This window comes from Pleurodeles waltl, chromosome 4_2, assembly GCF_031143425.1.
Source record: "Pleurodeles waltl isolate 20211129_DDA chromosome 4_2, aPleWal1.hap1.20221129, whole genome shotgun sequence".
Classification (NCBI taxonomy): domain Eukaryota; kingdom Metazoa; phylum Chordata; class Amphibia; order Caudata; family Salamandridae; genus Pleurodeles; species Pleurodeles waltl.
Window position 1 is genome coordinate 108,308,008 of NC_090443.1, and position 27,309 is coordinate 108,335,316.

At 44.8% G+C, this 27,309-nt stretch overlaps 2 protein-coding genes across 3 annotated transcripts in view; one reads left to right on the plus strand and one right to left on the minus strand.

The window, feature by feature from the left end:
* Positions 1 to 1,740, minus strand: part of LOC138292322 (ATP-dependent 6-phosphofructokinase, muscle type-like) — a 227,795-nt gene extending 226,055 nt beyond the window's left edge. Inside the window, exon 1 of the mRNA XM_069230870.1 lies at positions 1,604 to 1,740. The gene's annotated coding sequence lies outside the window, so the exon portion shown is untranslated. The remainder of the gene's footprint in view (positions 1 to 1,603) is intronic.
* The window catches only part of SENP1 (SUMO specific peptidase 1), a 163,777-nt gene continuing 137,242 nt past the window's right edge, over positions 775 to 27,309 (plus strand). The window contains exons 1-2 of one of the 2 annotated variants that reach the window (XM_069230872.1): positions 775 to 905; positions 25,846 to 25,888. In XM_069230872.1, coding sequence (XP_069086973.1) covers positions 870 to 905; positions 25,846 to 25,888 — 79 coding nt within the window. In that variant the 5' untranslated portion in view covers positions 775 to 869. Of the gene's footprint in view, positions 906 to 1,349; positions 1,472 to 25,845; positions 25,889 to 27,309 lie in introns of those variants that run through there. The other variant, XM_069230873.1, reaches the window with a different exon arrangement.

Below are 27,309 nucleotides of genomic sequence, written 5' to 3' on the forward strand. Positions count from 1 at the left end.
GCTACCTAAGTCATCGCTCCATGGTGTGGATGCTCTATCAACGTCGATTCTATCACCTTATCCCCTTTTTTGTTTGGCAGATCACCAGTGTGCTTCCCTTCACCGGCAGTTTCCTGGACTTATGAACTTTTGCTCCGAGTTGTTATCTTTTATTATGGCTATTATCATTTTGGCTTCTATTTTCCCTTTATTTCGTGCCAGCTGAACTTTAAGCGCAAGAAAAGAGGGCTGTTCGCAGTCCAGTTACGTCATAATAGTATAGATGGTTACTCATTGGTTAATGTAATGACTACAACCTGTTTCCCATTGGCTGTTTTTTCTGCGCTCATGGGAATTGTAGTTTTTCACTTGCTGCTGTTTTATTAAAGCAAGAAAAGAAAGGCATAATACTCACCTCCGTGTCTTTAATAAAATTAAGACTTTCCGTCATTAAAACTAGGAAAATCTACATTGTTACTGCATAACAAGCACACATGCTGTATAAACACTGAAATGCTTACTGTGTACTTACTGTCAGCAGTCTAGATTCCTGACATTTGCTTTTCTGTAAGGAACAAAACACATACATTTCCGTGTGGCACTGCGTGAAATAACTTCCTGTACAGAACAGATATTTCTATAAATTACACGTTTATAATAATGGTAACAATTAGCACACCTGAGAGAGACTTGGAGACACGCATCACGGATACTGAATTTATCTAATTAATGGAGTTTCTAGGTCGGAAGAAACTAAAAAGGAAGTCTGTCTTCAAATCCGGATTTGGCATGTGCGCTTCTCTGCTGAGCTTCTATCGATTAACTGCACTGTGCTCGACGAGAGGAACATGCACTGCAATGTTCGGTTTGCTACACGACCTACTTGAACCATGCCACTGCTGTACACAACTCCGATGCCCATGAAGGTAAGTACCCACTTTACAAAACTATGTTTATCCTCCTGTATGCTACATCTTGCCTATTCCGCCACCGTGTTGTCTATCATGTTCAGAGTCCCTTTTCTGTCGTTCTTTGGAGTGCGCAGTCTGTCTTCTATGTTAGTAGTCGTGTCCTGCTTTGTTGACAGAGGTTAAAAAGCGGCTGTTCCCGTAATATACACCTTGTGCTCGTATACAGTAGTTCGCGGAGGGCTGACAAGAAAGTTTTGTAGGTTTCCATTTGGGCTGTATCGTTTCCGCTTAATTTATGATGTTCCCATTTAGTAACATCCTTACAGTTGCTATTTCGCGTGCTTGTGAGTCTGGTCTTAGTTCCGGTTCCTTCTCTAATTTCCTGGCAGGCTACGGCTTTACATGGTAGTCCTTCTTCCTTGTCTACGGGCGTGTTTCTTCTCCGGCTTCAATCTCCCGTTCGCACGCTTTTGGTAGTCTTTCTCTTCTTTCCATGATGGCGCGGCCTACTGTACGGCAGCCGTTAGGTACCCTTGTGTTTTCCTGCACCCGCCGCTGCCCAGAGAACCGAAAGTGATGAGGTGAGTACGCGGGAACTGCGAGCGAATTGAATTCCGCTCTCCAGGGCGTAATGAGATAGAAGAAACCATTCTACGCCCTGTCGGATACTCGAGCCCCCTCTACTGAGCTGCCATGGTATCCTCCATCCTTACCTGTCTGTTACTGCTTCCTCGTTTGTCCTGGCCCCGTGAGCTGCCTTTGTCTGTCGCGGGGGTCGCTAAGACTGACCTTCGACTCCGGACCCTCGCATCCCAGTATCCTCTGAGCTCATTTACATAGAGCTGCACCCACAGTGCACTGGTACAGGGACACTTAATATAATACCGCAGTGATGTCAAAGCAACCTGGCTACCACTGGAGGGAGGTGGGGCCGACTATTTTTGCAGTCTCACCTCTTGGTGTACCAAAGCGCCAAGCAACTGCTGCCAACCTCTCAAAGACCAGTACAGATGGCACATCGCTGTGTGCATCTTGCAATACATTACCATTTTTTTTAAGAACATGCATGCACCTGATGTCTCACAGTTACGTCACTGCATGCCTCCTAGTTCCGTGGTGCCCAACTTGTGGTCCGGGGACCCGTAGGGGTCCGCGACTGCTTAGAAAATTAAATAATATTAACAGATTAGGTCCCCAGCTTTAAGTAAGGTCCCAGGGTTCTAGTAATGATAAAGTGGGGGTCCACCGAAATCAAAAGGTTAGGAAGCACTGTCCTAGACTACTACTGTTGTTATTTTTTCATGCACATAATACACACATTTCAGTCTGTACACGAGCCCTCAATTCTCTGCGGAACCCACAATCCAATCACGTTTGGTGTATACGTTCAGTTGTGAATCCTATAATCCTCCTTGATCTCACTGTGCTCTTTATTTTTTAATGCTTTTCGTAGTATTTAGGTTCAATTCAACAACTTGCAACTGAATCCAAACCAATCTACATTAAAAGTAAACTATACATAGATTTATATTAATTGTTTCCGAGAGTGAAATCTTTCTATGCTACTTCAATAAGAACATATTTTTTTTGTACACAGTATGTATGTGTCATTATAGAACAATGAAAGCTCCTAAAACTGTTTGAGTGCTTTCATTGCTTTGTGTGTGTGTGTATATATATGTATGTATGTATATATATATATATCTGTACATTCAGAACCCCACTCTGTGTTCCCATTCCACTAACATTCGGTACCTCACTCGGTGTTCCCCTTCCACTACATTTCATTAACTGTATTTTTGCCTCAGTTGAACTACTATATTAAGAATACAATAACAAAAACGCCTACAATGAAAATCAAATAAAGCTGGATCACTATTTCACTTATATCATCAATAGCTAACCAGAAGGCAATATTTTCTTAATTTATTTACACGCAAGTATGCATCCCACATCGTACCCCTTCTTTTGCTGCAAATCCAAAAGTATGTATTCCAAGAATGTACATGTACTCCTTTGGTTCATTTATATCAGCATATGCCCTCACTGCTATTTTGACCTAAAGACTTTCCCACAATGTCTAAATGTCGGTTTTATTGTGTCGTCAGATCTTTCACCTAAAGCCCATTTCGGAATGCTTTAACTTTGATAAGTGAAGCAGTGTTGGTGCACTTCGGTATTCTTACTGATCCTCCACAGCCCATGCACAATGCTATCTGCTCTCTTGTTTCTGCAGTGCAGGGTCAGCATCTGCCCTCGTGTGTGGCATACCCCTTCAATGTGATGTGTTTGTGGGGCCATGTGTGGTACTTAAATTCAAACACAATCAGTTCGTGTAAAACAGAAAAATTGCCAAGTTACTAAAAGCAGATACATGACAAACTGAAGTGCATCCTGTCAAAGGAAGAGCTAGGACAGTGCGGGGATTGTATTGGTATTACAAGACTCAAAACAAAAAAGAGCGAGTAACTCCACCATGCCTCCAAACTCAAGTTTGAGAAAGCCTGGGATTCAAACTATGGAACTTGTAATCAAATGGCAGGCAAGATCATGGAAATTCAACAGAGCAGCAGTAATTTAGTAATGGAGACGATTGAAACTGCAAATATTCAACCAATAAATCAGGAGGATTTATATAGCGTGAATAATCACCCAAGAAGGTGTCCACACTCTTGAGGGTCAGGATGGTTCAGGTGACTCCGCCAAACAGAAAGGTCTTGAGTGCTGTTTGGAATTCCAGTAGAGAGGTGTAGGTCCAGAGTTGAAGAGGGAGGTCATTCCAGGATTTCGTTGAGAGGTAGGAGAAAGCGTGTCCTTCGCTGTAGCTGCGGTATGTACGGGCAAGTAAGAGGGCGACGGAACATAGGTGTTTGGTAGGGCAGTGGAAGTACATCGGACCGCTGATGTATACTGGCCCTTGGTTGTGCAGTGCTTTGTAGATGTGGATCATCAGCTTGAATTGGCATCTCTTCTGTATGAGGAGCCAGTGGAAGTTTCTGATGTGGAGGGTGATATGGGTCTGTCTAGGAAGGTCAAGGATGAGCCTGGCAGCGGAGTTTTGTGTGGCCTGGAGTCACTACAGAAGGTGTGTGTTGATCCCACCATAGAGTGCATTGCATAGTCTAATCAGCTGGTTATTAGGGCCTGAGTGACAGTATGTCTGGTGTTTTGGGAGAGCATTTTCAAGTCTTTTCGTAACATGTGAAGTATGTGAAAGCAGGCGTAGGTCTCTGACTTCATTGTAAGTTTTCTGTCCAGGATTATGCCAAGGTTTCTGGCGTGGCCGGTGGGTTTGGGTGATAGTCCTAGTGCCAAAGGCCGCCAGGAGTCATTCCAAGGGGTGATGCTGTTGCTGAAGGTCAGCACTTCTGTTTTGTTGAGTTTCAGGCACTTGTCCTTCATCCAGCTGGTGATGCTCATCATGCACCTGTATAAGTTGATTCTTGTATTGGCGGGATCTTCTGAGAGCAAGAGGATGAGCTGGGTGTCGTCTGCCTATGACATTATGTTTAGCCCATGGGAGCTGCCTATGCTGGCCAAGGGGGGTCACGTAGATGTTGAAAAAGGTGGGACTGAGGGAGGATCCTTGAGGTACACAGCAGATTATGTCCTTGGATCGGAAGTGAATGGCGGTAGGCAGACCTGCATTTTTCCGTTGAGGAAGGAGGTGTAGGAAGTTGGCTCTGTATGTGCTATTTCAAAGTAAGGAATAGCATGCACAGAGTCCAAGGGTTCCCCTTAGAGGTAAAATAGTGGTAAAAATAGATAATACTAATGCTCTATTTTGTGGTAGTGTGGTCGAGCAGTAGGCTTATCCAAGGAGTAGTGTTAAGCATTTGTTGTACATACACATAGACAATAAATGAGGTACACACACTCAGAGACAAATCCAGCCAATAGGTTTTGTTATAGAAAAATATCTTTTCTTAGTTTATTTTAAGAACCATAGGTTCAAATTTAACATGTAATATCTTGTTTGAAAGGTATTGCAGGTAAGTACATTAGGAACTTTGAATCATTTCAATTGCATGTATACTTTTCAAGTTATTGACAAATAGCTACTTTAAAAGTGGACACTTAGTGCAATTTTCACAGTTCCTGGGGGAGGTAAGTTTTTGTTAGTTTTACCAGGTAAGTAAGACACTTACAGGGTTCAGTTCTTGGTCCAAGGTAGCCCACCGTTGGGGGTTCAGAGCAACCCCAAAGTCACCACACCAGCAGCTCAGGGCCGGTCAGGTGCAGAGTTCAAAGTGGTGCCCAAAACGCATAGGCTAGAATGGAGAGAAGGGGGTGCCCCGGTTCCGGTCTGCTTGCAGGTAAGTACCCGCGTCTTCGGAGGGCAGACCAGGGGGGTTTTGTAGGGCACCGGGGGGGACACAAGCCCACACAGAAATTTCACCCTCAGCAGCGCGGGGGCGGCCGGGTGCAGTGTAGAAACAAGCGTCAGGTTTGCAATGTTAGTCTATGAGAGATCAAGGGATCTCTTCAGCGCTGCAGGCAGGCAAGGGGGGGCTTCCTCGGGGAAACCTCCACTTGGGCAAGGGAGAGGGACTCCTGGGGGTCACTTCTCCAGTGAAAGTCCGGTCCTTCGGGTCCTGGGGGCTGCGGGTGCAGGGTCTTTTCCAGGCGTCGGGACTTAGGTTTCAGAGAGTCGCGGTCAGGGGAGCCTCGGGATTCCCTCTGCAGGCGGCGCTGTGGGGGGTCAGGGGGGACAGGTTTTGGTACTCACAGTCGTAGAGTAGTCCGGGGGTCCTCCCTGAGGTGTTGGTTCTCCACCAGCCGAGTCGGGGTCGCCGGGTGCAGTGTTGCAAGTCTCACGCTTCTTGCGGGGAGTTGCAGGGTTCTTTAAAGCTGCTTCTGGAAACAAAGTTGCAGTCTTTTTGGAGCAGGTCCGCTGTCCTCGGGAGTTTCTTGTCTTTTTCGAAGCAGGGCAGTCCTCAGAGGATTCAGAGGTCGCTGGTCCCTTGGAAGGCGTCGCTGGAGCAGAGTTCTTTGGAAGGCAGGAGACAGGCCGGTGAGTTTCTGGAGCCAAGGCAGTTGTTGTCTTCTGGTCTTCCTCTGCAGGGGTTTTCAGCTGGGCAGTCCTTCTTCTTGTTGTTGCAGGAATCTAATTTTCTAGGGTTCAGGGTAGCCCTTAAATACTAAATTTAAGGGCGTGTTTAGGTCTGGGGGGTTAGTAGCCAATGGCTGCTAGCCCTGAGGGTGGGTACACCCTCTTTGTGCCTCCTCCCAAGGGGAGGGGGTCACAATCCTAACCCTATTGGGGGAATCCTCCATCTGCAAGATGGAGGATTTCTAAAAGTTAGAGTCACCTCAGCTCAGGACACCTTAGGGGCTGTCCTGACTGGCCAGTGACTCCTCCTTGTTGCTTTCTTTGTTCCCTCCAGCCTTGCCGGCAAAAGTGGGGGCCGTGGCCGGAGGGGGCGGGCAACTCCACTAAGCTGGAGTGCCCTGCTGGGCTGTGACAAAGGGGTGAGCCTTTGAGGCTCACCGCCAGATGTTACAGCTCCTGCCTGGGGGAGGTGTTAGCATCTCCACCCAGTGCAGGCTTTGTTACTGGCCTCAGAGTGACAAAGGCACTCTCCCCATGGGGCCAGCAACATGTCTCTAGTGTGGCAGGCTGCTGGAACTAGTCAGCCTACACAGACAGTCGGTTAAGTTTCAGGGGGCACCTCTAAGGTGCCCTCTGGGGTGTATTTTGCAATAAAATGTACACTGGCATCAGTGTGCATTTATTGTGCTGAGAAGTTTGATACCAAACTTCCCAGTTTTCAGTGTAGCCATTATGGTGCTGTGGAGTTCGTGTTTGACAGACTCCCAGACCATATACTCTTATGGCTACCCTGCACTTACAATGTCTAAGGTTTTGTTTAGACACTGTAGGGGTACCATGCTCATGCACTGGTACCCTCACCTATGGTATAGTGCACCCTGCCTTAGGGCTGTAAGGCCTGCTAGAGGGGTGACTGACCTATACTTGCATAGGCAGTGAGAGGCTGGCATGGCACCCTGAGGGGAGTGCCATGTCGACTTACTCGTTTTGTTCTCACTAGCACACACAAGCTGGCAAGCAGTGTGTCTGTGCTGAGTGAGAGGTCTCCAGGGTGGCATAAGACATGCTGCAGCCCTTAGAGACCTTCCTTGGCATCAGGGCCCTTGGTACTAGAAGTACCAGTTACAAGGGACTTATCTGGATGCCAGGGTCTGCCAATTGTGGATACAAAAGTACAGGTTAGGGAAAGAACACTGGTGCTGGGGCCTGGTTAGCAGGCCTCAGCACACTTTCAATTGTAAACATAGCATCAGCAAAGGCAAAAAGTCAGGGGGCAACCATGCCAAGGAGGCATTTCCTTACAGGAGGCAATCCACTTGAGGGCCTTTTCTTCGGATACCGATGGGATGGAGACTTCTGATGAGGGTGTGATGAGATACAGTGTCAAAGGCTGTTGACAGGTCATGAAGGATCAGAGCCACTGTTTCGCCCCGGTCGAGAAGGCCTCTTTTGTCATCGGTGACTACGATCAAGTTATTCTCGGTGCTGTGGTTGGTGAGGAATCCAGATTGCGAGCTGTCTAGTAGAAGGTTCTGCTCCATATATTTCCTGAGTTGTCAGTTGATGGCTTTGGCAGAGAAAGGGAAATGGGGCAGTAGTTTTTGGGTGTGCTTAGGTAGGCCGATGGTTTCCTGATGAGTGGATTGACTTCTGCATGCTTCCAGTCTTATGGGAAAGTTGGCCGTGACAAATTAGGAGTTGAAGAGGGTGGTAAGCTCGCTGCTGATTCTGCAGCTTCCGAGGTTGAAAATGCGGAGTGGGCAGGGGCCCGTGAGGGCTCTTGAGTGAAATCAGTTCATGATGGTGGTGATGTCCTGGGGGTGAGGGGACGAGCTAATCCCCAGATGTACGGCCGTGGTCTGTGCTGAGTTTGGTGAGTGCATGAAGATAAAGGAAATCTGGGGATTATAGATGGTGTTGATCTTGTCGTGGAAAAAGTCGGCAACACTGTCACACAGTTTTTGGTAGGGGGTAATGCTGTTTGCTGTGGCTGTGTGATTGACAAACTCTTGGACGATGTTGAAGAGCTCTTTGCTCTGGTTGGAACTGGACTTGGTGCGGTCGGCTAAGGCTTTCCTCTTTGTCTCTCTCAGTGGCCGGTGGTAGCGGATGAGGAAGGTCTTGAAGGTGGTCCTGTCTGAGGTGTCTTTGCTTGTGTGCCATCTTGTTTCTAGTTGCTTGCAGTGGCGATTTGCTGTTCTCAGTTCCTTGGTGTGCCATCTTGCCTGCTTGGTGATTCTTCTGTGTCTGCTGGTCTCGATGGGACCAATGATGTCGGCACAGTTAGTGATCCAGGAGTCAACATTTTTGACAGCTTGGTCCAGGTTAGATGCAGGGTTATGGCATGATGAATTGAGGGCATTGGCTCTCAGATACTTTGCTCCAGCTGCGGTGGAGTGCGTTGGTTGGCTCAGCAGTGGAGGTGTGGGGGCAGGAGATGTTGAAGTATACCATGGAGTGGTCGGTCCAGGTGATTTCTGTGACATGGCTGTACTTGACTCTGTGCTAAAAGTGAAAATGAGGTCCTGTGTTGTAGGTGGGGTTTGTGATGAATTGGGTGAGTCCGATGTTATTCATGCTTTCGAGGAGGCTGGCAGTGTTGGTGTTGTCGAGGTAGAAATTCAGAACGCTGAGGAATGGCGAGGGGGGATGAAATCAGGATGACGGTGCAGAAGCTGAGGCGTGGTCTGTAGCGGCAGTGCCTCTGATGGTGGTTTTTCTATATGTTTGAAGTTGAGGTGTTCCATGGTCTTGTCGCTGAGGTTCTCTTATGCTAATGAGACGACTGGATTTGGGCAGTTAAATCACCCAGGTTGTGGGTACTGAGTACACTTCTACACCAGGTGACACCTATCGTCCTAATCGGGGTTTCCGGCTAACTAGCAGCACCTCATCTCTGGCCGAGGTGATTGTGGCAACCGGGCACATGGCAAAAAAGACTTCTCGGGGAATCATGTTAAATCTGATCTCATCCCCTTCTCTCAGTTACCAATCAGTCTGACCCAGGCAAAGACAACAGAGGCAGATTATAATTCAATAAGCGTTTATTGAAATAACTGCATCATAGATAAAAATGGCTTGTATAGCAATAACTAGGATGATAAAACACAATATATGCAAGCATGTGACTAAAAGTGTAAAAAACAAAAACAGTATTACCATAGTAGCACAATAGGAGAGATATGTAGTTCTCCGGCCTATGCTATGTATGAGCACAGGATACTAAGCCTAATCTGCCATTCAGGTTTTTCCCCTGGGAGAACATCATCCCTCATACTTGGGAAGATGCCTGCAGTCTAGAGAGACACCGTCCCCATGTGGATCAGGGGTTCGGCTGTCAAAGCAAGCAGCTGTAGCGAAGCAATCAGCAGGTCATCTGGCTGGAATCTCCCTCTAACGTGTTTGGGACAAAGAGGTGTTTTTATAATAAAACAGCTGACATTCTAAGAAATAGCCTCCGCGTATGAGTGAGAGTTTTTCTGTGAATGTTGGAGACCCAGCATACCACGTTTGTTGGCAATCCTATCTGACTGTAGCCTTGTAAAGTGTACAAAGTGTCTGCTAAGAGCGTATTGTTTTCCTAGGGTAAAGGACAATGTGGAAATAATAATAAAACAACATCACAAAATAAAATTATGGGCGGGGTGTTGAAACTTTTCAAACACTCACCCCCTGTCACAGATCTGGGTTTAATCCATCGTTCTTTTGCTCGCCACGTCACCTCAGTTTGGACCCAGCCTAATGCAAATCAGTCTGGGAACAGTCCAGCCCGAACTGCTAGGCCAGGTCCTCCCTGGACAGGAAACAAGCATCCTGGGACCGGTTTCAGGGTATCGCCCTTCACCAGCCAGGGTAGCTTGAATCCAGTGGCGCAGCGAGCAATGGACCCACGTCTGGGCATACCCCTGCCACTTAGGGTGCACAAAGCAACATAACAAAATAAAATGATGGACGGAGTGTTGAAACTTTTGAAACACTCACCCCCAGTCACAGATCTGGGTTTAATCCATCGTTATTTTGCTCGCCACGTCACCCCAGTTTGGACCGGTCCCAGGATGCTTGTTTCCGGTCCAGGGAGGACCTGGCTTGGCAGTTTGGGCTGGACTGTTCCCATGAGGAACAGGGTCAAGACTGATTTGCATATGGCTGGGTCTAAACTGGGGTGGCATGGTGAGCAAAAGAATGATGGATTAAACCCAGATCTGTGACTGGGGGTGAGTGTTTGCATTGTTCAGCACTCCGTCCATCATCCTTTTGTGTTACTAAAGTAATAATAAAACAAAACAGTGAAAGTGGCTTCTGCCAGAAAAACAAAACCATACTAACAAAAATGTATCTATTTGAAAGTGCACAGCTGCAGGCCTAGTTAGCTAAAATAACGTGTATAAAATATTGCTAAAATAGCTATACAACACTCTCCCCTTGCCGGTCAAAGGTGGTTCAAAGCAAAAGCTAAAATAAGCTATTAAAAACCCTAATTAAGAGCAAATAACATATATGTTAATTATGACTAGCTAAGAGACGAGTAGTAAGAAGGACAATTTAAAGAGCCACGCAGTGGCGCAAAGACCAAATTTAATAGTCAGTGTCATTTTGGAAATGGCCAGTTACATCCGGGACAATTGAAGCCAGGAGACATTTCACTTCAGCAGGTGGTAATATATCCAGATCATGTCCAAGGAAAACCACAGCACTCGTGTTTCAAAGCCTGAGCTTCAGCTGAGGCAGCAGCATTCCGTGTAGTGCCCATCATTAAACTATGTCGCAGTATCCACAAATGGCAACTCGGAAAGTTTGTACTTAAAAGGGACTGAATCTCTGCAGATGACCTTGCAACTTGAGGCGCGTAGATCTCGTGGGCAGATGTAAGCACCACATGTTTTTGAAACAATAAAGCCTTTAGTCTGCTCAACTTGTCAAAATACACATCAGAAGTATCAATATGAGGTCAAATATCTGCTACTGCTTTCAATTGTGCGGGGGGGGGGAGGTAATTCCTGCAACATGTAACAATTTGGGAGACCGAAACGATGTAAGCTATTCCGGCTTGCGTTCCGCAATAGCTCTCCCTGTTAAGGAGCACATAGCTGCCATAGGAGAGCACCTGGATCGCAGGTCTAATCAAGGGGACTGGAACTTCCTCCAGATAAGCCAAATTTGCCGCGGAGGCATTACATGCTGCGCGCAAGGACACCTGTTTACAAACCATAGAATTGCTCACAGAAGTCTTGCATTCGATGCCGCTAAGAAAGACCTCTTTCATACCATTAAAATATTTGTATGAAAAGGGAATCTCCCACACCTCGTGTATGTAACTATCTCCCAGCCTTTCACATCTGGCTACTGGAATGTGTTTTAAACAGACTGTAAATTGAAGTGTTTAAAATACGCAGATTTATAACCCCATGTATTAGCCACTCAGCAGATGGTATTTCAGACGCAGTAAGAGGCAACTTTTCAGATTTTTTCTATTTTTATCGTGATATGATGCTTCCTTCTTAGTCATTATTTGTTATTGTCACATTAAATGTTGAAAAAATGTCCTTGCACTCATGCGTTGCCAGGGAATTAGACCTTTTTTCAATGTCTGTAATGTCCAACCTATCTGCACAATGGATCTTAGGTGACTTTGTCCATGTTGCTAAAATGACACATCACTCTGTACTATGTCTATTGCAGAGGATACAATGTTATTTAAGGTTTACATTTGGTCAGACAAGGTGTTAATCCCTTTATCCACAATGGCTAATGCTTTCTGTAAATGTTCCTAATATATTTGCCTTAACTGAGCAGCCGCTTCTTTTTGGGAAAATTTCCAAATTTCATTAGATGTGGCATATAAGATGAATTTTCTGCATTGTCTTCTGGGGCCTAACAGGAAATCCTGTAAGTCTGTATAATTGGACAGGAGACTAAGATGTTCTTTGACAGCATCCAGTGAGGAGCCCTTGAACCATTGCTGGCACGATTTTCCTACACTATATGTTGTCACTATACCCAAGTGTTCCGAGGGCACATAGGGAGGGTCAGGCCTATTTGTTCTAAAACCCGAGGAGTTTACGAAACGCATATGGCACCCATTGGTGTCTACAGGCCACAATAACCACCCACCAGGATGTAAAAATTACATGTTCTATGTTCCATTCCGGACCCATTAATTGAGCTGGTCTTCAGATGCATTTATATACTTTTGCCATTTGTAAAATTTTGCAGGGGCAGGTATACTGGGCGCATTCAATTCCTTGATGTTTGCTAAGCCTAAAGAACTTGTTTGTTGCACAGTTTAATTTAAACATATAGTTTGAACAGGATTCATACAGGCTCTGAATAAAGCTTCTACTCCTCTAATTAGCCAATTTGTTATTCCCCCACACACGTTTTAAATCAATCAGTTTCAACCAGTGTTCATAACCTTCTATCGCCAACCGGGAAACAAAGGAATCAGAATAGATTAACTGTGTCTGTCAATAAGATATGCCATTTTCCATTACTGGTAATTTAAAATAATGACTCAGAATTTTTTACATTGTGCCCAGAAAAATATGCAAACTTTTTAGTATACGTTTTAGAACTGCCCAGTGGTGGAGTTGAGCAGTGTTCCCACTGTGTATATTTAAAAATCTCTCTGGGGTACTAGCTCTGTGAATGAAATAACGCCCTTAGTAATTATATCTCCATAATTTCCTTTAATCTGGTACACATTATCATTTTCGAAAACTGTATAATACTGTAGATCAGACATCATAGTATCAAGTTTTTTCACATCCCAATCATTGGAAACCACCCCAGGTGTAATTACATTATTCAATGAAAGTTTGAATCCATATGGAATTTGAATGACCTCTGTAGGACCATACATATTGAATAATACTTTATCCCAATATATCAAATAATACTTTATCCCTAACAATCCCATCAGGAATCAGTATAGCTGAAATGTTCACTAGGGACAAGTCTCTCTGCGAATTTTGTGTGATGAAAAATGTGGTTTTAGAATCTCATCCACCATTTCAACTGTAGAGCGTTCAGGAAGGTAATGACCATGTATGAGAAGAAATATAACAGTAACAAACCCAATCCAAAGAAGGAAAGCAAATATAGTAAATGCAAACCATAGATAGCTCCATGGACGAACAAAATAGTTATTTTTTAGCCACTGTATCAGCTTACGTGCTCTGGACAGTTCTGTTGCAATTGAGGCAGATGGCAGTGCTTAATTTGTGCTTGTTGTTTCTGGTGCAGAGCACCAGCACTTAATTGTGAGGGCGGCACATATTTTTTTGCCTCAAGCATTTACTGTGAGCAAAAGACACATGGGAAAGACGGAGGAAGAGAAAAACCTAAAAGCATCACAAAAGGAGAAAGCAAAAAGCTGCAAGAGTGAGCTGAAGGGGCAGGGAGTGGCTGTAAATGGATTGAAGAGGCCCGATATGGCTTTAGGATTACGCTGCCTCAGTATTTCCTGTTCGCATATTTAATTGCAGCAGCTGCGAGTTTAAGAGGAGGGCTTTGAGCACCGGCACGTTTTTATTTACAAATTAAGCACGGCAGACGAGTCAGTGATGGTGTCATTAACGTCGACAAAATAACCAGAATCTGTTCGTGCAAATATTGAAGTTATGTTTTGAAGAAGAGGAGTTGTGGAAGACTCCCTCAGCGTTTCATAGTAGACTACGCCATCTGTTTGTGTAGGATGTGAAGAATATTGTTCAGTATCACCAGAAATCATTGTAGAAGTAATTGTTAGTGGAACAAATGAAAGCTCATTTTCCACCCACTCCAAGCTCGGAGAGGTGTCGGCATTGCTGTTGAAAACTTGTAGGGGAACATCCTGGTCTGTAGTGGGAGGGATTTGGGTACTACCCAGGAGTCCCTTATGTCTGCTGTGCAGGATCGGCCACATTGTGTAACTTTACATTGTCAATGGAGACAAAGCGATTCTCTTTTGGACCAGGCAGCGATGGTAGAATTACAGTTCTAAATACCATGTATTTCCAGGACTGGAACTGCTGCACGATAAGGACTGAACTCCTTTTTCACAGCAATCTTTTCACATACTAGATCTGCTAGTTTCGGAATCCAGCCGGTAGATGTTACTGGTACATCCCTAATTTAAGAGGAGGCAGCATTGGCAGATGCGTTGTCATCACGGAATTGTTGTAACTCCTGCAAGACAGTGACACGTTCATTTATGTCAGAAGTTGTATCTGCCGTCTCCACGCCAGGACACTCAAGATCTGGAACATACATTTTTGTTCCAAATAGGCATACATTGAAGTACGCCCTCCCAGGGACCTTCTGGGCAGATTATTAAGTGCTTTCTGAACTCTATACAAGTGTGTAAGCCAACTACGGTCCATGCTTAATACTCTTGCTGTTCAGGATTGCTTTAAATCTCGGTTTCGTTGCTCCACAACACTATTTTCCTTGGGATGAAATGAAAACGAATAATGCAGTTGGACTCCTAACGAAGCCATGGCATCCCTGAAAGACATTGAGGCAAAAGCAGGGCCTCGATCTGAGTGGAAAGCAGCAACATCATATTTACCGATAAAGACTTGCAAATCCTTAATAACAGTTTTAGCGTCAGCCACGCATTGTGGCCAAACCCATAGAAATCTGGAGCATGAGTCAACAGCAACTAAAATGTATTTGTAAGCACTGTCTGGTGTCAGAGGACTGCAATGTTCCAAGTATTCACATTGTAAAGGTTTGTTAGAAATTAGGAAGGGTGTCTGCGGCGGGTGCTTAACGCTGGAACCTTTAACTTATTGGCAGATGTCACAACAAAGGACATACTGCTTGGTCTGTTTGTAAAGACCTGGCCACCAATACCATGGTTGTAATATTGAAATTGTAGCCGCCACACCAGCATGAGCAGAAGCAACTCATGAGCTGCTTTTTATTAATTTAGGTCATAGTTCTTTATTGGGAATCACTCAAACTCCCACACCGGGTATTGTTACTTGTGCAGCAAACAAGCCTGCCATCCAGTAGGAATATTTAGCAGGATATGCTTTAGGAAAAGGTGTACCATCAGCCAAATCTTTCACAGCTGCTAGTGTCTCATCATCTACTTTCAATGTAGAATGAGTTACTGCTGCGATAGAAGCCAAAGCAACCGCCGACTTAGCTGCTTCATCAGCCAAAGCGTTGCCTTCCACTTGTATTCCAACACGCTGGAGTCCTAATGTATGTACAACATGGACATTGGGTAGGGTTTCTTTCAGGTCCGCTTTCCGCTACTTTCACCCGCAGAAGTCTGTGTTTAATGGTATTTCCTTTTGAATCTCTGAACCCATTTTGGTGCCAGTAATGCAGATAGTCATTGAAGAACTGGACACAAGAGTTCGAATCACAGACAATCATCTCATCTGTTCAGGATCTGTATGTTCCAGTGCCATCACCAGAGCCTTGAGCTCTGCAAGTTGTGCAGTACAGTTCCTTCGAGTTTGCGTGTAAGTATGTTGTGGATGGATCTTGCCATCCTTCATGTATCCACTCACGACTGTGCAGGTAGCTGAGTATTGATATTTACTGCCTATTGCTGGTTGGGCTGAACCATCAGTGTACATAATGGTCTGATATTCTTCAATAGGTAATGTATTTGCTGGGACTGGATATTCAAGTTCATATTGTAAGAATTCTTGGGTCTGTAATTTAGAGTAAAAAACATAAGTCAATATCAGTGGCCGTCAGAGACGTTGCCCATTGTATCCAACATAGATGGAATGTTTTAGCGTTAGAAACGCTTGCTTTTGTAACAGCCTCAAGGGCTGGGATGGGGGATACGACAGTGATACATTTCCCTTGGGCCAGAGGTCTCCTTTTAAGGACTGCCATCTGGACAGCAGTGAGAATTTTCTCAGTGGGAGCAGAGCGTTGTTCAGCTGTGGAATATAAATGTGATTTATGTGCAGTTGGGTCTGTCTTACCCTCATTGAAACTCATATAGGTGAAACCAACGGCACCAGCAATTACTCTGATGAACAAATGTTTTTTTTATTGTGCCTTGTAAGTAACTGTTTTGCTTCAAGCATGTCTTTTTGTAATGCTCTCAGGACGTATGTGTGTTTGACTGTCCATGATTTACCGCTAAAGTCAGGATGTATTCAATCCTATAAAGGTTTAATGCATTGTGCACAGTCTGGAATGTAAGTTCTGCCAAAATTTAGAAAGCTCAACACTGATTGGAGCTTCTTTATTGTTTTTGGTGGTTGTAGTTGTGAGCATTTGTACACAAAAATTGGGGTGCAATGCTCTTGCCTTCATTTGACAACTCGTATCCCAAAACCAGGACACTGAGAGAGGCTATTTTTTTTAAAATTGAATTTGTAGCTGAATTTGGCAAATCCTACAACAATGCGGGCCACTCGTCTTAAATGCTGCATGAGGTCGTAATCTGTAAGGTAGATGCCATCTACATATGACAATGCCTCAGGGTCTATGTCGTGTAAAATTGATGTAACACAAGCTGAGAACCGACCTGGGCTGTTCTTGTAGCCTTGTGGGAGTCAGCAAAAAAAATTCTGAGAGGCTAGGGTGCTGAAACTTGTTAAGTTCCTATTTTCAGGCGCTATGTTTTGGCAGAAAAACCTGTTGGCTATATCCAGGGTCGTTTTGTATTTTTCCCGCAGAATGTTGTTCATTTGTGCTGTGCTGTGTGCATTGTGTATAGGAAATGTTTTTGTGTGACTGTTTAAATGTCTGTAATTTAAGACTATTCTATATGAGTGGTCAGGTTTAGCGACTGGAAATAATGGATTATTCATTATTGAGTCTGAGGGTTCAGTGACACCCTGGTGCTATAATTGATTGAGGATTTCCCTCACAGGGGCTTTTGCATCATACTTTATTGGTCATTGAGGTTGGGATTTTATTGGTATTACGTAGTAGGGAAAATCTTTGTCTCACCCTACATGATCGCTGTATAATGCAGGTGCCTGCGCCACTGCCCAGTCAATGGTGTACATTTCAGCTAGCTTTTTAGGGACAAGGGGCGAGAAGGACTTTTCAATTATATCCTCTCCGCAAGGGAGATTGCGGACAAATACTAGCGGCCAATTATTTTTGGCTAGCAAGATATCATAAACAGAAACTACGCGGTCCCAAAAGATGGCGTCCATCATACGTTCAATGTCTCCTTTCAACTGAATAGTTACTTTATACACCCTACCTGGTGTGGGGACACTCATGCCCGCAGTCTCAACTTGCAAGAAGTCATCAGTTGCTTTCACCTCCACATGCTCTAGAAGATAATGGCGAACTATTGTGACATCTGCTACACTATCTAGCAGTGCCAGTGCCCACTTCCTGTTCTTGAGTAAAGCCCTCTTCTTGAGTGGCATGTAGGATTGCAACTGCAGCCACCTTTTTTCTTTTTAAATTGGGGTTTCTGTTGTGGAAGTTTCTCTTAACTGAAACTTCAGACGAGCGTTGTGACTCCAGAAGATTGGCAAGTGTTAGTGTACCATGTGCGGTAGTATAGAGCGTGGCAAATACTGTGCCACATGAGTTGCAGTTATCAATTGTGGGAACCATCCCGAATGACAAGCACAAAGTGAGTATTCTATGTTTATCCTACGGTCCCGTATGGGAAAAAACTGCTTCCAGCGCATTTATTTTTTGAGCTAACCAAAACTGAATTTCCTCCTGCTTGGCGGGTGCCTTACCCAGGATCGAATTTACAGTAGCAGGATTAATGCCTGGCGTAACTGAGTGTGGTTGCGCTGGGGCAGCACGTGCTGGGTTTGTATTTAACGTTTGTATAGCAAACTGTACTAACAGTCTGTATATTGTTGTGAACTCTACATATAAGCAGCGGACTTCAGCTACCACAAACTTTGCTGCATCAGGATGCAGTGTATATGTGGCCAATAAAGGCCAGGTCGGGCCATCATTACTCAAAGGACCTAACCTAACACTGAGTATTGTATGAGTAAGGCGCCATTAAGCCAGTTATTATGGTCTAGATAAGATAAAGGTCTTTCTAAATATGCATAAGCTCTGTAATTTGCAGGTGCATTTGCAGGTGTGTATTGATGAAATGTATTTCTCATCTACTGCTGGAAAGGTGACCCAAGAATAATAAAAAAATCTGGTTTGTAGGCTGGATGAGCCTCAACAGCAAATGTAACTGGACCCCCTTGGGCTGTTTGCCAATAAATGTGCAGTAAGGGGGGTCTCATATTTACTGCAATTGCTACCCGTTGAGGTTTCGCCATATTTCTGGTATTTATGTGATCAGAGATAAGGATACCAACTGGGAATTAGTCCTTTTAAGGCTCAAGCTTTAACAACCTACAGCTCAAGATAGGTCCTACCTGCTTAGCTGAGGAGGAAGTCCTCAATGCCACGGATGTCTCCGTATATAGTATCAAGGTATCTTTTAGCCTTTAGTGAGACAGAGATACTTGGAAGGATCTGAATATTAGTGCCTGACCAAACGTAGGCAGCGCCATGTCATGTAGGTTCTCATTATGCTAATCAGGCTACTGGATTTGGGCTATAAGATCACCCGGATTGTGGGTACTGAGTACACTTCTACACCAGGTGACACCTATCTGCCTTATCTGGGGTTTCCGGCTAACTAGCAGTGCCTCCTCTCTGGCCGAGATGATTGTGGCAACCGGGCACATGGCAAGAAAGACTCCTCAGGGAATCGTGGTAAATCAGATATCATCCCTTTCTCTCCGTTACCAAACAGTCTCACACGAACAAAAACATCAGAAGCAGTTTATAATTCAATAAGCATTTATTGAAATAGCAGCATCTTAGATAAAACGGAATGTATAGCAATAACTAGGATGATAAAACACAATGGGCCTGATTCTGACCCTGGCGGCCGGTGACCGCCAGGGTCACCGGCCACGGGAGCACCGCCGACAGACCGGCGGTGCTCCGAAGGGCATTCTGACCGCGGCGGTTCAGCCGCGGTCAGAAAGGGTAAACCGGCGGTCACCCGCCGGTTTACCGCTGCCCTTCTGAATCCTCCATGGCGGCGGAGCGCGCTCCACCGCCATGGGGATTCAGACACCCCCTACCGCCATCCTGTTCATGGCGGGAAACCCGCCATGAACAGGATGGCGGTAGGGGGTGCCGCGGGGCCCCCGTAAGAGGGCCCCGCAAAGTATTTCAGTGTCTGCTATGCAGACACTGAAATACGCGACGGGTGCCACTGCACCCGTCGCACCTTCCCACTACGCCGGCTCAATTCTGAGCCGGCGTCCTCGTGGGAAGGTTGATTTGCCCTGGGCTGGCGGGCGGCCGCCCGCCAGCCCAGGGCAAATCTCAGAATCACCGCAGCGGTCTTTCGACCGCAGTGCGGTGTTCTGACGGGGTTACTTTGGCGGGCGGCCTCTGCCGCCCGCCAAAGTAAGAATGACGCCCAATATGAGCAGGCATGTGACTAAAAGTGTAAATTACAAAAACAGCATTACCATCTAGTTCTCCGTCCTACGCTATGTATGAGCACAGCATACTAAGCCTAATCTGCCATTCAGGTTTTTCCCCTGGGAGAACAAACATCCCTCATACCTGGAGAAGAAGCCTGTAGTCTAGAGAGACACCATCCCCTTGTGGATAGGGGTTCGGCCAACTAAGGACGCAGCTGTAGCGAAGCAATCAGCATACAGTCGTTCTCATCTGGCAGGAATCTCCTCTAGTGTGTTTGGGACAGAGGGGTGTTTTTAAAATGAAACAGCTGACCTTCTAAGAAATAGGCCTCGCGTATGAGTGCATGTTTTTGTGTGAATGTTGGAGACACAGTATACCACGTTTGTTGCCAATCCTATCTGACTATATCCTTGCAGAGAGTTCAAAGTGTTTGCTAAGAGCGTATTGTTTTCCTAGGCTAAAGGACAGTGTGATAGTAATATGAAAGTGGCTTCTGCTAGGAAAACAAAACCATGCTGACGAAAATGTTTCTAGGTGAAAGTGCACTGCTGCAGGCCTACTTAGCTAAAATAACGTGTAGAAAATATGGCTAAAATAGCTATAGAACAGTCTGGATGGTGTCTTCTGTCTATATGCTGCACGTATGTGTGTTTGACTGTCCTTGATTTACCGCTAAAGTCAGGATGTATTCAATCCTATAAAGGTTTAATGCATTGTGCATAGTCTGGAATGTAAGTTCTGCCAAAATTTAGAAAGCTCAACACTGATTGGAGCTTCTTTATTGTTTTTGGTGGTTGTAGTTGTGCGCATTTGTACACAAAAATTGGGGTGCAATGCTCTTGCCTTCATTTGACAACTCGTATCGCATGCACATTTGTGTATCGCCTCCTCCGGGGCGGTCTTGGTGTGTGATCTTGCATCCGTCGGGTGTCACTGTGTCTTATACACCAGAGATCTGGGCCCAAACTCAAGGACAGCTGCGCAGATATTTGCAGATTTTGCACCCTTGTTTGGACTCGAAATCAGTTACAGCAAATCCATAGCATTCTTATTCTGTAAGACGGCTATAGGGGATACAATTGCTTTTGGTAACAAAACATTGCAAGTAGCCACTTACACCATCCGGTATTTAGGAATACACATATATAGAACACCAGTAGATCTGTAGGAGGGCAACTTACAGAGAGCAATAATCTTGCTCTTACATTTGTCTTACCACAAAATGTGCCACTTGTGTACATTTAAGGTTGTTTGGATGGCTGCTGCTGGTCTATTTGCAGTTAATCGGTTTGTCAGTTTGATTAATTTTATAGGATTGCCTTAAACTGGAACCCACAATAGAGGCTTATGGTGTTGTTGAAATGCTCACATAGATTTAACAGACTTGATATCTTTTTGTTTATTACTTCCAGTGTTATGTCGACCACTGGGCAATGATCTAGTGCTCTTGCCTCCCATGGCTTGTCTGTAAGTTGCTGCTCGACCTCAGAGCGAAACCCTGATATCCAAAGCCATGCATGCCTGCTGAGTAATGTATTGGTGTTAACATGACTTTTCTGCTACAAGTATGTAAGCACTGAAGTCACTTTTTCTCATTGAACAAATACTGAGCTTGTTAGTTTCCTTGAGTAGCTCCCTGCCAGAGTTGTTCGCCTAAAATAACTGGAAGTAACTGCTTCGATACTTACCTAAGTTAAAAAAAAAAAAAAAAAAAACATTTCTAAGTATCTAGTTGAATTTGCCAATGCTTGTTTATGGTTAAGTAAAAAAATACATGTTTACTGTACCTTGTAAATTCTTTATCTCCAGAAAACCCTGGTGAATCTTTTTTGTTTTAGTCTCTAAAATACAATCCGTTTTTATAAACTAATTGTTGGAGTGCCTTGTGTATTTCTTCTTCAATGGTTATGGTGCTTCTTGTTCCTTTGTGTAAGCTTGACTGCTCAGAGTCACAGCTACCCAGGGTTGAGCTAAGAGTTTGGCAAACTGAAACTACTGGTCGTAAGGGGATTGGTAAGTGTATTGGAGAGTGAGGTCGCACAACCACACCCTATATCCTCACATTACCTTTCTGGTATCTGTGCCACAGGTTCTCCAGTGTCTTGGGCAATGTGCATTCTATGGTGCATGATGTCTGTGGGATTATTGTGTCCCTCAGTGGTGTGATTGTCACAGTCTTTTGTTAACTGTATGTTTTCAAGCCTATTCTGCTTCAAGGTTGAAACGCTACTTGATCCTATAAACTATATTTGTACTTTCCCATGTGTTTTTGAGGTTGTGGTGACCTTTGAATGTAATCCTGTTTTTATAGTCTGTGTAAGGAAATGCCTCCTTGGCATGGTTACCCCCTGACTTTTTGCCTTTGCTGATGCTATGTTTTGAATTGAAAGTGTGCTGAGGCCTGCTAACCAGGCCCCAGCACCAGTGTTCTTTCCCTAACCTGTTCTTTTGTTTTACACAATTGGCACACCCTGGCATCCAGGTAAGTCCCTTGTACCTGGTACCCCTGGTACCAAGGGCCCTGATGCCAGGGAAGGTCTCTAAGGGCTGCAGCATAGCTTATGCCACCCTGGGGACCCCTCACTCAGCACAGACACACTGCTTGCCAGCTTGTGTGTGCTGGTGAGAACAAAACGAGTAAGTCGACATGGCACTCCCCTCAGGGTGCCATACCAGCCTCTCACTGCCTATGCAAGTATAGATAAGTCACCCCTCTAGCAGGCCTTACAGCCCTAAGGCAGGGTGCACTATACCATAGGTGAGGGCACCAGTGCATGAGCATGGTACCCCTACAGTGTCTAAACAAAACCTTAGACATTGTAAGTGCAGGGTAGCCATAAGAGTATATGGTCTGGGAGTCTGTCAAACACGAACTCCACAGCACCATAATGGCTACACTGAAAACTGGGAAGTTTGGTATCAAACTTCTCAGCACAATAAATGCACACTGATGCCAGTGTACATTTTATTGTGAAATACACCACAGAGGGCACCTTAGAGGTGCCCCCTGAAACTTAACCGACTGTCTGTGTAGGCTGACTAGTTCCAGCAGCCTGCCACACTAGAGACATGTTGCTGGCCCCATGGGGAGAGTGCCTTTGTCACTCTGAGGCCAGTAACAAAGCCTGCACTGGGTGGAGATGCTAACACCTCCCCCAGGCAGGAGCTGTGACACCTGGCGGTGAGCCTCAAAGGCTCACCCCTTTGTCACAGCCCAGCAGGGCACTCCAGCTTAGTGGAGTTGCCCGCCCCCTCCGGCCACGGCCCCCACTTTTGGCGGCAAGGCTGGAGGGAACAAAGAAAGCAACAAGGAGGAGTCACTGGCCAGTCAGGACAGCCCCTAAGGTGTCCTGAGCTGAAGTGACTCTAACTTTTAGAAATCCTCCATCTTGCAGATGGAGGATTCCCCCAATAGGGTTAGGATTGTGACCCCCTCCCCTTGGGAGGAGGCACAAAGAGGGTGTACCCACCCTCAGGGCTAGTAGCCATTGGCTACTAACCCCCCAGACCTAAACACGCCCTTAAATTTAGTATTTAAGGGCTACCCTGAACCCTAGAAAATTAGATTCCTGCAACAACAACAAGAAGGACTGCCTAGCTGAAAACCCCTGCAGAGGAAGACCAGAAGACAACAACTGCCTTGGCTCCAGAAACTCACCGGCCTGTCTCCTGCCTTCCAAAGAACTCTGCTCCAGTGACGCCTTCCAAAGGGACCAGCGACCTCTGAATCCTCTGAGGACTGCCCTGCTTCGACGACGACAAGAAACTCCCGAGGACAGCGGACCTGCTCCAAAAAGACTGCAACTTTATCCAAAGGAGCAGCTTTAAAGAACCCTGCAATCTCCCCGCAAGAAGCGTGAGACTTGCAACACTGCACCCGGCGACCCCGACTCGGCTGGTGGAGAACCAACACCTCAGGGAAGACCCCCGGACTACTCTACGACTGTGAGTACCAAAACCTGTCCCCCCTGAGCCCCCACAGCACCGCCTGCAGAGGGAATCCCGAGGCTTCCCCTGACCGCGACTCTCTGAAACCTAAATCCCGACGCCTGGAAAAGACCCTGCACCCGCAGCCCCCAGGACCTGAAGGACCGGACTTTCACTGCAGAAGTGACCCCCAGGAGTCCCTCTCCCTTGCCCAAGTGGAGGTTTCCCCGAGGAAGCCCCCCCTTGCCTGCCTGCAGCGCTGAAGAGATCCCTTGATCTCTCATTGACTTCCATTGCGAACCCGACGCTTGTTCTAACACTGCACCCGGCCGCCCCCGCGCCGCTGAGGGTGAAATTTCTGTGTGGGCTTGTGTCCCCCCCGGTGCCCTACAAAACCCCCCTGGTCTGCCCTCCGAAGACGCGGGTACTTACCTGCTGGCAGACTGGAACCGGGGCACCCCCTTCTCTCCATTGAAGCCTATGCGTTTTGGGCACCACTTTGAACTCTGCACCTGACCGGCCCTGAGCTGCTGGTGTGGTAACTTTGGGGTTGCTCTGAACCCCCAACGGTGGGCTACCTTGGACCAAGAACTGAACCCTGTAAGTGTCTTACTTACCTGGTAAAACTAACCAAAACTTACCTCCCCCAGGAACTGTGAAAATTGCACTAAGTGTCCACTTTTAAAGTAGCTATTTGTGAATAACTTGAAAAGTATACATGCAATTGAAATGATTCAAAGTTCCTAATGTACTTACCTGCAATACCTTTCAAACAAGATATTACATGTTAAATTTGAACCTGTGGTTCTTAAAATAAACTAAGAAAATATATTTTTCTATAACAAAACCTATTGACTGGATTTGTCTCTGAGTGTGTGTACTTCATTTATTGTCTATGTGTATGTACAACAAATGCTTAACACTACTCCTTGGATAAGCCTACTGCTCGACCACACTACCACAAAATAGAGCATTAGTATTATCTATTTTTACCACTATTTTACCTCTAAGGGGAACCCTTGGACTCTGTACATGCTATTCCTTACTTTGAAATAGCACATACAGAGCCAACTTCCTACAGTCAGCATTTATAATGCTTCTCTTTCTGAGCCTAATTCGACTTTGTCAAATTCCACCTCAAAAGCTTCCCGATGACACTTGGTAGAACACTTCTCTTTCATCAATTAGCTTGTCAGGTGTCTATCCCGTTGCTGCTAAAGGCTCCTTTTACAATTAAACGTTTACATGCCGGACTATTATTTTCATTGCAGTTCCTCAGTAAGTGTAAATCAAACACCCTGTTAAGTTATGATGAAGAGAATATAGTATTACCTCTTGGATAGAATTTAAGTTCCAATTATTTCCATGCTCCGCCGTCCACCCTCCAAAGAGTCATTCCATCAGTCCTGTGGATTCTCTTAAAATTCCAACGCTGTCTTGCACTTTTTGCTCTGTGACAGCGTCAGTGCCTTTTTCTGTTGGCCTCTGCTGTCCAGATAGTGTCTCTGTGTGATTTTGCAAGCGAACTCTGAATCCGCTCCAAACAAAACTTGTGGTGGTAAAAAACAGTCTGTGCCATGGGGCTTCCCGAGTTTCGGAGGCCTGAGTCTTTCCATGCACGCGCAAAACTAAGAGAAAGGCTGAACAAACGCGGTCATATTAAAAAAAAACAACAATAGACGGCAGGAGAGCGCAACGATTCATGTCGCAAATGTTATGGCTATACTGGCACCAGCGCCAGACTGTAATTTGTTACATCTCGTGTCAAACCAGCCTCATATAATGGCATTATGGTTTTTAAACGGACATATCAATATTCCGTATAAAACCTCACCATCGAGCAGACAAGTTCATGTTAGTCCTCCGGGGGTTTTGAATAAGAGTTGAATATGAACGTAAAGCCAACAAAGGGAGAGAGGGAAACATATTTTTTTCTATATTTGTACACAAAACATTATTAATTTGTCAAGTGTAGTAAGCATTTTAATCGAGTGGGAAGCTACTTTGTCCTCTAGATAGGAGGACACGTTCCAGAAAATATGTTTAGGGGAGAGGAAAGAAAAACGATGCTTGCGAGCCACCCACAGGTGACATGAACTATGGTAGTGATAGAAAGTCCTTAAGTTGTTGACTCAAGTGTAAGACTAGACATGACCAAGAAACATCTTATTGTAAAGATTTACAAGATAGCCAATGTTTGTGTGATACAACATTAAGAAATTAGGGTGAGAAATGGAAATAAGAAAGGGAATGAGTTGAGAATCTGATACTTAAGAAGACCGAATATGTGAAGTAGACACCTGATATCACTACAGGCATTCCAGTTACTTTTGATTTAGAGTAAAAAGTTGGAAATGTTATCAGTCAGTGCACTCCTATCATTCAATTTACAATTCTGATTGTGGCTGGATGCTGATGGGACATCTTACAAAATGTATGTTTGCTGATAACTGGTATCATTATAAAACCTGTAGGCTTATTTGTCAAATATATCAGTTACTGTGAATGAATGTGATTGCAATGTCGTTGTTACAAGAGTGGACTTTGTTACATTTAACAAATAATGTTTTTGTTTTACAGCGTTTCAGTGCTGGGAAATTAGTCCATGAAGCCTCCAATATGGGTAAGCACTCCTCTTAATTTTGAACAGTCAGTGATACCCTGGTTGAACTACCTAAAGTAGCATGGTCCGTGGTAAAAAAGAAAGATTTTGTTTGCAATTCCATAGCATATGGTGCAGTGCAGGCTGATGATTAGTGCATCACACCACCTTATCACTAAAGTTTTGGCAACTGCAAGCCATGCAAGAATTGATGTCTTAAGAAACGTGTTCACAGAATTATGACTCCTGGAAAAATCGTTTTCGTGATAGTTTTTACTTTGTCCTTAATAGAATAAAAACTATTACATTATTGAGAGTTTGTTCTCTTTTCTAAAGAGAGAACTGTCACATTGAAGGACGTGTAAATTTGTAGTGGTCGTGGGATAATTGATTTTTATGACCAGAAAATGGAAGTGGTTTTGGGAAAACCTGCTGGAATCTCCCAGACTTACATTTCCCAAGTATTATAGCAAAACCGAAAACCGATCAGCCAGTAGGATTGTTAAGGCTCTGCTTAGGACGCTAGCAGTATTCGGAGAAACTCACAATAACATCAAAGGTAAAACAACTGGATATCTGCCCGTAAAATACTATTTCTAAAGCCAGCAACCTTAAAGAAAGTGCAATCTTAACATCTTTCCAAGTTTTCTTCATGGTTATCACCCAAACTATTGAAAGAGGTAGCTGTCCCATTCTGGCCAAGCCTTTAAAGACAGGTTAAGTTAAAGGGTCATCCTTGCCGAACCAGAAGGTGGCATATATGTTTATCCTTCAAATGAAAGTGCTACACCTTTTGGAGTAGTAACACACTATCAGTTCCATATCTTCTGACTGAAGCTCAAGGTTGTAGGAATATACTTAATACTCTGATTGGCTCTAGCGAAAGCACAATGGCCATCGGAGTTTGTAGAGTGATATATAGTTCATGCCAAGTTCCCAAAAAAGATATAAAAATTATTAAATCTGTTTGTACTTCATGAAATCAACCCACATTTTGCTGCTTCATAAACCTACGCTGGCTTCCAGTAACGCAGACAATAGAATTCAATACTTTCTGCACCATGTTAATGACTCTTTGGGGTTTTATTCCAAATTACTTACAGAATCTTACTCATTTACTGTTTTGTCTGTCCGCTTATATCAAGCAAAGGAAGTGTGATACTTCAGACAAAATTAAATGGTAAAAGATGAAGCTGTGAACCAGAACGATTTATCATTATCTATGGCACTTCCAACTGTTGAATACCTGGAGCACACGACAGAGGAATCATCCAACTCTGGCAGCCTTTAAAAGAAACCTGAAAACATATTTGGTGCCCCTGACCTCCCTCATACTCTGCCCACCTTCCTCTAGGAAACAATCGGACCCCAACAAGTTAATATTGGACATAGCAAGGACCAATTGAGGAAAGTGTTTTGATGTGTTGCGGCATGTTTTAGTT